At 38.8% G+C, this 13,184-nt stretch overlaps 1 protein-coding gene across 1 annotated transcript in view; it reads left to right on the forward strand.

Moving 5' to 3' along the window:
• The window catches only part of LOC140230422 (neuronal acetylcholine receptor subunit alpha-3-like), a 20,018-nt gene extending 9,292 nt beyond the window's left edge, over window positions 1-10,726 (forward strand). Inside the window, exons 2-6 of the mRNA XM_072310573.1 lie at window positions 2,730-2,869; window positions 3,332-3,376; window positions 4,864-4,973; window positions 7,215-8,202; window positions 10,526-10,726. Coding sequence (XP_072166674.1) covers window positions 2,730-2,869; window positions 3,332-3,376; window positions 4,864-4,973; window positions 7,215-8,202; window positions 10,526-10,726 — 1,484 coding nt within the window. The remainder of the gene's footprint in view (window positions 1-2,729; window positions 2,870-3,331; window positions 3,377-4,863; window positions 4,974-7,214; window positions 8,203-10,525) is intronic.
• Window positions 10,727-13,184: the final 2,458 nt, after the last annotated feature.

Below are 13,184 nucleotides of genomic sequence, written 5' to 3' on the forward strand. Positions count from 1 at the left end.
GCTCGGATTTCAAAGACTTCAGACTTTTGTCGGTCTTTTGCTTTTCCTTTTTATTACCTTAATGGGCTTTTTGAAAGCTTGTAGGGACTTTTCCCCTCAGTCAACTTCCTCACTATAAAATCGCATGGGGTTATCAGTGTGGAATGACAAACTGCAGTTTGCAGCAGTTACAGAGTTTTGTGTGGGTTAAGTCGACGGGAAGGACATTGAAAACACTTACGTGGGATTACTCATGAGCTCCTTTTGAGAATTTAAATTCGCGTATTCAAGCCTGATCAAATCCGTCGTCGTTCCAGCACGCATTTCCAATATCAGGATGTACGTGAAGGTTGATGTAGGTTGGACGATGTAAAAATTTCCCCGATTCCCGATCGACTGGCTTTGTTTTGTTTTGTTGGTAGGAACGAATCACACCACTTCACAATTTGTCTTCTCCATGTTTTATTGCCTATTAGACATTGTTACGCCACAGAGTTTTGAGACTGCACACTATTCGTGTCAGTTGCTCCACCTCTTTAATTAATGTGCCGTAAAACCAATCGCTTAAATTCTGAGAGGATTAATGGAAGTTTGGTTTGCACCCCCACTCTCTCTCTTACTCTCCTTTCTAAAAGTGTCTGTCGCACCTTACTGGATGTCTTCATGTTTTCTTATCTCATGCTGTCTTTCTTTGCACTTACTCACTCTCTTTGCCGGAGTGTTCCTACTTTTTTTTTTTTTTTTTTTTTTTTTTGGTCAGTTGGACGATTTTGAAAATAAATTAGATGAGAAACCCCACGAAGTATATGCTGAAAGTTTTCGTGTATGACAACACATCCTGTGCGATTGTTAGATATTAGGGGTTTTGTCATAGTTTCAGGCCTTTCAGAATTGAAAACTGAAATTTCATGAGAAATGTGCTGAAAGTGAAAGATAATAGGCCTGCAATGCACTAGTAATAAATTACAGGTTCAACGTTACCTTTCCTTTATATATGTACGATGTACATTCACATGTCCTACATAAACAAAAGCAATGATAATAATATCAATTTATAAAGCCTAAAACCCATGTACTCCTTCTGCGCTACAAAAGCTTCTGATGCGCTTGACAATAATGCACAGCTAAATGAAGAAAAAAAAAAAGAAGTGTTTTAAGTCTTGATTAAAAGACTGCTACAGTTGAGGATGTAGTCATTTCTTTCACAATAACGACGACAAAATAATGAATTAGAACGAACAAACTGAAATACTGCACGAGATCGTATCAAGGACATGAATTAATTAGGCCTGCAAAATACACTGATAGTATAACACAGCTGTGGTCTCGGTATCCCATCATTACCAAGAAATAACTCCTGCCCCCAAAGGCCTCAGTAAATCTTACATAGGATGATTATGATAGTAGATAATGGTCATGGGAAAAATAACGACGCCCTCACTGATGGCCATCGAACAGGGAGCAGCGAGTTGTAGCGGTGGCGACAAAATGATCCTATAGAGCACGTGTACCTTTCGTGCTATTTAGAGTATGGCCACTGGTGGATGCGACTCGTACATAGCGAAATTTCCTTTTTTTCGGAGGGGGGGGGGGAGGGTACAGCTTAATCAATGCCAACAATCTATACCGTTAAAGATCTGGAAGACAGCCGTCTTCTGCTTTCATACTATATAGATACATTATGCTAATGCAAGGTTTCATTTTGCTCCGATATTATAAGTAATGCTTAAATGATGGCATCAATGTTGGCCTGTATTTTACCAGAGTTTTATTAAAATATTTAGAATATGAAGAAGCTCGAAGGGCGTATACAAAATATGTATTTAATATTTGTAATATTTAATATTATATAATTGTAATATTTCTCTCACAGAATATTGCTTTAGAGAAATGGCGCACTTGTATATTTATCAATAGGTAAGTCAATCATTGCTGTAACCATTTTCTTTTGATAGGGCTACTGCAGCCCCCCCCCCCATTAAGCAAAGCATCTTCCGCAAAAAAAAAAAATGTATATATATATATATATATATATATATATAGATAGATAGATACATTAGGTCACAGACTAAACAATTGCAAGGAAATTGAGAAGGTTTGATTAAGAATAACGCTTGGAGTGACAGACAATGTACACAGGCGTCCAACATTTTTGTCCGCGTGAGCATACATCTCCATTAATCCCTCCACAGACTTGCATTGTCTACTTTACAAATATTTCAAGTTTCGATATATCTTAATTATGTTTTATGGAAGCTCACTGGAGGCTGGGTGAAGGGGATAAAAGGGGGTCTCGAAGAAAACGGAATGTCGCCACGCCGAGTTATGACGCGGCAACTGTCGGTCGAGCTCCAGATTAAGGCAATATTGAATGTGTCCGTTCATCTAATTGTCGTATACTTCAGTGGCTTCCTTCGATCGGACACTGACTTGAATACACACACACACACACACACACACACACACACACACACACACACAGTGGCACGCACTAGCAATATAGCAAAACTGCAAATTGAAATAATTTCAGATAGCGTAACATTTTATTGAACTGCACCATGTTATGTACATAAAATTTGTAACTAATTGCGTATGTGTCTGCATGTGTTTATATGTATGTAAAAATAACGCGTATCATTTTATTATCCAGAAATTAAAAAAAAAAAAGTTTACGTTCCATGTCCTATGTACACTAATCTTTCCCTTTTTATTTTTCTCCCGCCTCGTACGTTCTTTCTTCTCTTATTTAGGATGCTTTTCGTCCGAGGCGGAAGCTCGACTCTTCAGACACTTGTTCAACAAGTACAATCGGTTGATACGGCCAGTGCAAAATAACTCCGACGTACTCAATGTCAACTTCAGTCTCACCATGTCGCAGCTCATTGATGTGGTTAGTCTTGATCATCATACTACTTTTTTTTTTTTCATTTCCCCAAGTCCATTTGGCTATGACATGATTTGAATCTTGAAATGATCAAGTAGGATATTTTTTATGTCAAGACATCAGTATGTTTTAATGCTTTTGACACGGAAAAAAAAACAAAGATCGAAATCTCTCCTCTGGTTCCTGATACCTGCGTTTATGTACAGACGTTTTGACAAATGGGCATGTATATTCACTTTCCGTTATCACGAGTATCATACGTGAAATAATTATAGTAACATTATGCAACTTCTCATTGTCTAGTCGAAACAGCAAGATTGAATGATGGTTTGTTTTTTCATTAAGAACTGTTGAAAGGTTGTTTCGTATAACTATGGTGTTTACCTAACGTTGTAAAAAATTACACGCAAGATTCGACAATTCGACCTGATATGGAATGTTCTTTTCTTAACTTTGATCTTTCTGCAGGACGAAAAGAATCAGATCATGACGACAAACGTCTGGCTGAAACAGGTAATTATGCAGATCAGAAGTCATGAAAGTTGAATATGCTTCATTTTACGAAAAATTTTAACCTCTGCCAACAAGACGTTGATAGGTCATGTGCATGTCGTTTAAGGGGGGGATGTTCCCCAACACATCATTATACGGAATCGGCGAATTTAGAAGTTATACTATACCTGTACGTGAATAGATTGCGAATGATGATAATGTTATTTATACATTATTTATTTAGTGATCCACGTTTTACAAGCTCTGCATTTCAGTGGAACACTAGTTCCCATCATCCATGTTACTCTTTATATCAACCCTGCAAATTATGTATTGTTTCTCTCTCATTATTCAATTCATTTGCATAGTGCATATATGTTTTGTAATAATAACTCATAATAATTAACCTTGTACTAAACGTATCTTTTACAAATTGTAAACACAATATGATTTAAGAAATGTATATTTCGTACAATGTTTTCTCTTTTTTGTTGGAAAATAAACTATAAGTGAATTGAACGTAATTAAATACAGAAGTGTTAATGTTATCTTTTGATAAAATCGGAAAATACGTTCTAAAGTTATGAATCTATGAGTTAGTTGTATGTGCCGTTATCTCTGTAGATGTGACGCTACAAGAATAATGTTATGCCACAGTAGTATGCAACAATATAATCATTAAAAAATGTCGTGAATTTATCCTAAAAAGAAATAATTTCCAAAAGAGTAGAAGAACCCATGACCAATGAGAATAGTAATTGCGTTATGTCTTACTAACAGGTCACATAGGGACTGTGTACTTTTATAAACGACGAAAATTGCGAATTTCACGAAGATTGAAACAAACTGATTAAACAAAATATTCAACCACGGGGGTTATTTGGGCTTTGGAGAGTAGTAGTCAGTGATTGCCATGCTAAGCTTGTCGAACTAGCACGGGTCAGATATTGGTCAAATTGCTCCCTACCTTTGTAATGAGATAGGTCAAGTGATCTTTCCCAAATATCAATATTTCCCAGGGGTTGTACATATAACGTGTCTCCTAATCTGTTGGAAGGAAAAGAAGATTGAATGCAAATGTTCACTTTTACCTTTATGAACAGGCGAATGATTCTGACTCCTCGTGGTTCGGCACGGCAAATGGTATTAACTAGGCACACTTTACCATACGAATGAGAAGGCCTTTATAATAACTCAAACGCTGAAGTTCTACTACCGAGAACGTCATCGAGAGCAGTGCGATAAATCGCCTACTGTCAGTTATAGAGAAAATGTTCATCATAGATTATAATTTAAGATAGTAACGTTTATCAGTTCAGTGGATATGCAATCTATATTTTTTATTCAAAGATTGGCGATAATCGTACTAAATGTTCTTTCAAATAAAATGAAGTATATTCCGTTGGTCTGACGCTGTCAACAGTTCCGAAATATAAACAATGTAGTTTTATACCAATGACAGCTTGGAATTGTTCTTCATCAGTAATATACTTCATTGTACCCATTAGTTATGGCAAGACTACAAGCTGACGTGGGACCCGGTAGAGTACGATAACATCACAGTTCTCCGAGTGCCATCGTCCATGATCTGGATCCCAGACCTCGTGTTGTATAACAAGTAAGCATGCTAGCACGTTCTCGACGACGTGCACTGACTGTATTTCTCTTCATGTCTTAACACACCTTTAACCCTTACAGCTTCTACGACTCGCCTAGAAGTTCCAGGATTCTCCACAGACGATCACAGATCATTTTTTATTATCATCATTTTTTTTTTTCTTTCGTGGGTCCACAAACGAAATGTCTCATGCAGTCTATTTTCTCTCTACAAAACAGCAATGGGTCGACTACCGTATCACTTGGGATCCGACATTATACGAGAATATAACAATTGTGCGGGTGCCGTCCACTAAGATATGGACACCGGGTCTTATCCTATACAACAAGTAAGAGTGGAATGTCTTGCCTCCATTAGGAATGAATGAAAACTGAACGCGATTTAGTTGGAGTAACACAATCACCTGCATGGGGACATTGATTTGATGAGAGGTGATCTGACGAGATCTTGGTTTGACGTGTCTCTCATCAGTTTTCATGGAATCATTTGGATTCATTTCTGAGACGACTACCTATGTCATGAATATGCATGTTGGTATAAAGTGGGTGTGGCCCGTTCGGCCCACGGTGGAGGACAAGATGGCTCGAGGCTGGGACCATGCCGTCTGAGGAGGCGAGGGAAGAATAAAGTTTTCATTACTTTAAGTTTGATTAGTGGTGGTGATTTGTTTCGGTGTCAAAATGTGTGACATGTTGTTGCCCCACCAGGATTTCCCTCCTTCCGTAATAACCTACAAGAAATGGACTTGGAGTCACACAATTTAATATTGAATAATAAAATGTTCTGAGATTCGGAGACAAATGAGAACTTACTTTGGCAAACTCCCCGTTCATCATCTGAAGTTTCTTTCTTTTCCTAATTAAAACTTCCAGACGGTCATGTTATACATTCACCCAAAGTCGCAGAAAATTTCTGAGTGAATATAGACTAGGCCTTGTAACTGCGGGGAAAAATACTTCATTTTTTTTTAATGACGATTCATCGTAACCAAACTAACTCATTTTAACCTTTAATGTGTACGTAAATCAGAGAGGAAAAGAGTCAATAGGAGAAAATGAAGACTTTTGCATGCTTTGGCAACCTTATCAATCATTACGTTGAAAGAGTGGGCGTTTGATCCTTTTTCTACAATGAGATGTCATCATTGTTTTTCTCCCTTATCCCCATCCACATTTCCCCTTAAGTGAATCCACCTGCGTACACGAGTGTTACTTGCGTGAACATTCTTCTGTTTTGGTTTCGTACCTTCTTGATCTCCCCCACCTCCCCCCCCCCCCCCCACACACACACGTAACATACGTCTTTTTAATCATTTTATTTGTTTTTAGTTTTGGGATAATTTCTAGCACTTTATTGCCTGGTGTTTTTTTTTTTCAATCTCCTCGATTTTTCTCTACATTTGGTCATCAAATTTAATTTTTGACCAGTTTTGGGTTGTTTTTTTTTTCACTATGAAAGAAGTAAACGGATGAAGAATTTTTCTTGTCGACCTTCTTAATATTTTGTTATCCGTTACTCTGTTAAAATGTACAGTTACTGGTTTAATTCTAATCAGTACGGTGTGCTTGATGTTTATTGCTTTTGCGTGTTTTTTTTTTTTTTTTGAGGGGGGAGGTAACTTACAGCGATTTCATGACTTTTGATATCTTTTAGTTTAACTGCTGTCAAACTCGACGTTTTGATGTGTATTCAGTGTGAATGGAAGTAATTTGTTCAATTCAATTGCTGTTTGCGTTTCACTTTGTTTTGTTTTTTTTAAAGAAATGAATTTTTGACCTGTCTCTTTCATGTGTAGGCAATGTTAATATCTTAATGTATGCATTTATATGTGTATGTGTGTGTGTACATGTATGTTGTATGTATGTAGATATCCCTATTTGGAATGTCAACAAAAAGAATTTACTATATGAATAATAAAATGAAATCTGAATTGGAATTTGAATTAATGTAATTATACTTTCCACGTAGGATTAAATTTCCAAATTGTTTATTGATAATGGTAAAAATGACAAAATCACAACACCAGGATCTCACTTAGATAGGGTCAATGTTCAAAACTTCAAGTGCACTAAGTTGTATTAGCCTGTTATATATTTGATCGTCTTCAGAATATCCGCGTCAAAGGAAAGACGTTGTTTCAGTTTCAGCGGGAAGAAGGTTTAGTGAGATGAACATTTAAACTGCAGACATCGTGTAACTGTTGACTACTACTCACATGGCTTCATGATTTGTCATTTGCAGTGCCGATGGGAACTACGAGGTGACCCTCATGGCCAAGGCTCTGGTTTACAGCGACGGCACAGTCTACTGGCTGCCCCCCGCCATCTACAAGAGTTCGTGCAAAATCAATGTCAGGTACTTTCCATTCGACCAACAGCAGTGCATCATGAAATTCGGCTCGTGGACGTACGATGGGAGCCTGATCGATCTCACGCCGGCTAACGACGATGTCGACTTGGAGGACTACTGGGAGAGCGGCGAGTGGGACATCGTCGAGACACCGGCCGCCAAGCACACCATCAAGTATCCTTGCTGCGAAGAGATCTTCACGGACATCACATTCACCATGGTGATCCGGCGCAAGCCACTCTTCTACACCGTCAACCTCATCCTTCCCTGTGTTCTCATCTCCTTCCTTACCGTGCTCGTCTTCTACCTACCGTCGGACTCGGGTGAAAAGATCACGCTGTGTATATCAGTTCTTCTGGCCTTGACTGTGTTCCTGCTGCTGATCGCAGAGATTATTCCCCCAACGTCCCTTCTCATCCCTCTGATTGGACGATACCTGTTGTTCACCATGGTCCTCGTCACCCTCTCTATTGTCATCACGGTTATTGTTCTAAACATACATTACAGAGCCCCTAGCACGCACAAGATGCGTCCCTGGGTCCGCAAGGTCTTCCTAGAGATTCTGCCTCCATTATTGTACATGAAGAGACCTAAGCGGCACGTAGAGCGGTGTAACAAGGAGAAGGAACTCAATTATTTTGAGCTCAAAGAAGTAGTGCACAAAGACGGTGATAACCCACACAGCAATGGGCGCGATTTGTTTGAAAACCACCACTCTGGATACAAACTACGGACTCTGTCAGATGATGTTGGGAATTCTAATTTGGATACGCCATCTATGTCGAAGGGAAGTCACAAATATTCGAAGGAGTTCAAGCAAGCGGTGGATGGCGTGAAATTCATTGCCCAGCATCTCAAGAGCGAGGATGAGTACAACACTGTGAGTATCATTATGATACAAGAGTGGAAATGGTCATGGCACTATAGAGTGCGTTGAACAAATCCTCCGTCGAGAAATATCGCGTGAATATTTTTTTTTTTCTCTTCGTAGCTTCACCCTTTTCCCAACTCGTACAAGAAAGGTACACCATGCATGCAATGGTTATGCATTGCAAACCAATATGTTGCAAAGCCAAACCATAAACAGTTAAAGAATTACACAGAGTATTTCGCAATTTAAGCATGTGAAAATATTCCTGTCTCCAGGTATATTTTTCAAGAGAAGCGGGCAAAGTGCCATTTAAATGTCTATGAAAGGGATGAGGATTTCGTTTCTTTTTTATTACCTGGGGGTATCTCTATATGACAAAATGGACATACAAAAATATTTAATGCTGTAATTTCCGTTCTACAATGTAACGGAAACTTTGGCCAGAAGACAGCAACCTACACTTGAATCGAAAATTGAGTACCGGATCTACCGGAATGAACGTTCTCCAGTCTGGGTTGACCCCGTTTTTAGCTTACCTAAGTAAAGGGATCAAGCTTTGACAATCAAAGCTCGTCCTCGTGGGTCATTTTGAGACGCTGGACATTGATTTCCTCTTCTTCTTTAAAACCAATGGTCAGATATTAATCATATTTGTCAGGAATAATTCACGTCGAACAGGAAACACAGTTGCTCAACAGTGGTACAGGTTTCACCGCGTGGGGGCACGGGGGCATTGGGGAGAAGCGACAATGATAATTTCATATATCGTCTCTACATTCGGAAGTAATACAATCAATGCAGAATTTGGATTTTGAATACTATTGAGGATATGGTATTAACATTGTTCATAACAGTGTTCATGTAGAGGCCCTAGGCCCTACTGGACCTCTATTTGAGGGTGGCGGGCAATAATAGAAATTTGGCATTTTCGGTTGAAATTAATGATCAACCTTCACCAAAAGTGGTAGAATCCTTCTGAGAGGTTTTATTTTATTTATTTTTTTTTTTAATGAAGGAACCAGGCCACAGCTGTTCTTTCTTTTTCTAGATCCAAGTTTGATCCCCCCCCCCCCGTGTTTATTTGATTGCAGCATATAATACGTTACGGTCTATTATCACATCTTCTGGAAGTATATATTTCTTCATTGCCAACATACCAAAGCGGTGTCTCACAATGCAGTAGGCCTACATGTCAAAACAAGATGATCTTCACGGACTTTGTTAGCAGTCAAGTCATTCAAACAGTCTATCGCCAAATAGAAAGCAGCCATATTATTATAATATACAATACATATGATATTCTGCAACCACGTCATTTTGAAGAATGTTCACAAAACATTTGAAGTAACACGTGTGTAACAATATGTAGTTATTCCTTTCAATAAATTGAATGGATTTGGCAGTTATAGGCGGGTTGAGCGTAGTTAATTCTCCCTTAAAATTGAGCCCATCAAACCTTAAAACAAACAAACAAACAAACAAACAAACAAACAAACAAACAATCACGCACACACTCACACGCACGTGAAAAGTGTCATGATAGCTATGACGGGGTCAAAGGATGGATGATAAACAACCGCAGAAATAACAACATACACCAGAAAACAAAATGTTTCACCGCCCCCCCCCCCTGACTTTGAAAAGTTACCATTTGTTTTTAGTGTGTACTCATGCACGGCAAAGAAAATTTCATTCTTCTATTCACACAGACGTTATTTAGTCAATTAGTGTAGAAATACCCATTCAGAATTTGTCTGCTCAAAACCTTCTTTTGTCTTAAGGGGGGTACTCTTGTTATGTAGAGTTTGCTTATATTTATGTTATCGTCGATATGCCAGCATGGTTATTTTTTTCTCAAAGATTTATTTCTCAAATGCGGGAAATTGTTACAGAATAAAAATCATATCACTAAAAGTAGTTTTATACTTGGTTCTGCAGAAAACCTCAAATGGTACAATGTTGTTTGTTTTCTTAATGTAAAATATCTTATATTTCTGCCATAAACAACAGGAAATCATTAGATTTGTTCTCATTTTGTCGTTTCGTAAACCAAGTGAAGAAAACAGATGGATATATGTCAGAAAAAAAAATAAAGGTTTTGTATCCTTTGTTAGCTGCAATCGTATTAAAATCATTTAGTCTGTTTGTAGCTGTCTGTCAAAACGTATTATTTATACTATATATCAGAAGTGTGCCAATTGTTTGTACCTAAATATTCATATGTGAATAAAGATTCTTCGTGAAAAGGGGGTATCCCTTGTTGTAAAGTCATTATGTTTGAAATTATTTTCTCAATGACAAACACCAACCTTCTTCTTTTGCTTTTCCATAGATTGCGGAAGATTGGAAGTACGTGGCCATGGTAATCGACCGGATTTTTCTCTGGATATTTCTAATTTGCGTTATTTGCGGCACTTCCGGGATCATTCTCTCGGCTCCTCTCATCTTCGAACCAGTTACAACGCAGAATGACCGGGACGCCGCCGCAGCAACAACAGTTGCTTCAACAACAGGCGTGCCCATCGCTGAGTAGTGGTCAATATAGCGTTGCCTTCTCGCTGTGTCCCCGGGAACCTGGCTGCAGGAGAATGTCGCGCGCGCGTGTCGTCCGAAATGACGAATTTAGGCGAAAGCATCATCTGTGAAGCCGCGCTCAAGATTCAACGCATCTGTACTCATTGTTGCAGAGGGACTGCCCAAATAGTCATCTAAGTGTGATACCAGGGTTCAAAATTCACTTTATCTCTCTCCTGACTGATTATCCTGCCAACCTGCAACGATTTCAAGTCATATCTAATTACAACGAAAGCGGTGCCATAAAAGGAGAGTTTGGACTTCAACAAGAAACATTGGGCAAAGAAAGAATATAGTAGTTATACGAACGAGTTAGATTATATTTTAATCATCCCTGTGCTCAATAGAACGTACGTTGTTGTGTTTTTAAAAGAATTTAGTAATCCTCTTATGGAACAGTTCAACTTTTTTTTGATGATGCAACGGTATGATCTCATTATTTGTTAACTTAGAGATGCAGCCCGAACATAATAACCGGAAACATCGCCTGGAGAAGCTCCTAAATTCGTTTGCCCATGGCAAGATGATATGACGTTTATAACAGAGAGCAAAGTCTGTGCATGAAGAGTTGCGTGAGCAGCCGGATGAGTCCTGCGCTGATGATCACTGTAAGACCAGCGAGGAAGGCACCAACATGGAATTTGACATTTGGAGCTCTGTTTGTTTCACAAGGGAGACGAGGTACAAAATCCTCAGCAAAAGTCTCGTCATGAAGCAGAAGGTGCAGCGTTAAAGCCCGCAATGAAACAGAGCACCGCCCACGCGTCGATAGTACTGCAGCGATACATACTTATTAGACTATCGATACATTAGAAATTAAATCGTGCCTACCGCTACACCCTTGTACTGTCTATGCGGAGTTAGCGGTATTCGTCATCGCCCGTGTATTGTGACAGAGCGAAAGGAACAACCACTCTACAGTCACTGCTGTTTGAAAGCGACTCGGGGAATTGTAAGCGACCATGTGTCACTTGTACCATGTTGACCAAGCGATTCGTAGCAACGAGCAGCTGCAAAGGAACATGTATTTTTTTTTTTTTGCATGGTCGTGGACAAAGTACTGGCGGAACAACAAAGCAATCTCTACGTAACTTTAAATCGTAGTGATGGCAGCGAGCTAGCTTGTTGCTGAGGAAGATTTTATATTGTATAATCAATAAGATATCACTGCATATGTTTGACACTACTTTTGACTGTGAATAGGTCATGTATATTTAATCTTCATAGAGTGTACAAAAATTGCATTTTGATATTCTCTATATAGCTGGAAACGCCAAAAGAATATGAATATCTGTTCGAGAGGTAACAGTGACGCTAAAATTGATTGAAGGGTTCAGTAGCGATTTTCCTGACGCTGGCGTTGAGTATTAGACCATAGCTTACAGGACCAGAAGTGAAGTGTTGAATACGTGTGAATGTACTTGTATACCTTTTGATAATTAGTGGTTTTATCAGCAATATCATATTACATCCATCACACCGAATAAAATTGCTTCACGAAACAAACCATGCCATAGGGATATGTCCAGCGAAACAGCGACTTCAGTCTTTCGACAATGAAGTACACAAAGACAATATCCATAGCAATATCCAAAACATATTCTCCCGTTCCTTTGCAAGACAAGAATAGAAATAATGGTTTTTACTATCGATAGTGTCAAAAAGCCTGGTCGGTTGTCGACTGACTAATTTTGAACATCGATCACTTCAGTGCCGGTGCGTGTCACGAGTCATATTTCAGAGCAGTATCATAACGATTCATTGGGTTGTGTCACATGAATCGCTTAAATCCAGAGATGTCACAAAAGCGTCACCGCCTCACATCCTACTTTGCCGCCGTAACCACATACACAAAAAAGCTCAGTCGTATATCGTATACTCAACCATGCACGTTCCTTGCTCAAAATACCTAGTGGTAAAGTGAATACTTTCACTCCGCCCTTCCATGAAGTATATTTCTCAAGATCCACATTCATACTTATATGCACTGTTAAATTGCAACGCCGTGTAAACCTCCGTCAACCTCATGCCAGTTGTAGGAATGCGGCAGTTATAATTTTTTTTTTTTGGAAGACTGTAATGAATGAAATATGAATGCATATCGCCCTGAGTGTTTCGGATGTATACTCCATTTTCATATGAATCGTACATCAATTCGTTAGTTGAAGACATTACGAGGCCCTAAAGTGTGTTGATGCAAATATTTGTGAAGATACTGCACGTTTTGAATGTTTTGCTGCATGCAGATTTTAATCGAAGTTCATTCAGTCTTCATCAAGACATATTATGTTTCCTAAACGCTACAGAGTAAATCATAACGATTATGGCCAACCTACGGTCCATGGAACTAAATACCGACCTGTGTTCACTAATGTATGACGCTTGCATGACTTGCGTCTTGATAATTAATTGCCTGT

Source organism: Diadema setosum, chromosome 7 (genome assembly GCF_964275005.1).
Source record: "Diadema setosum chromosome 7, eeDiaSeto1, whole genome shotgun sequence".
NCBI lineage: Eukaryota > Metazoa > Echinodermata > Echinoidea > Diadematoida > Diadematidae > Diadema > Diadema setosum.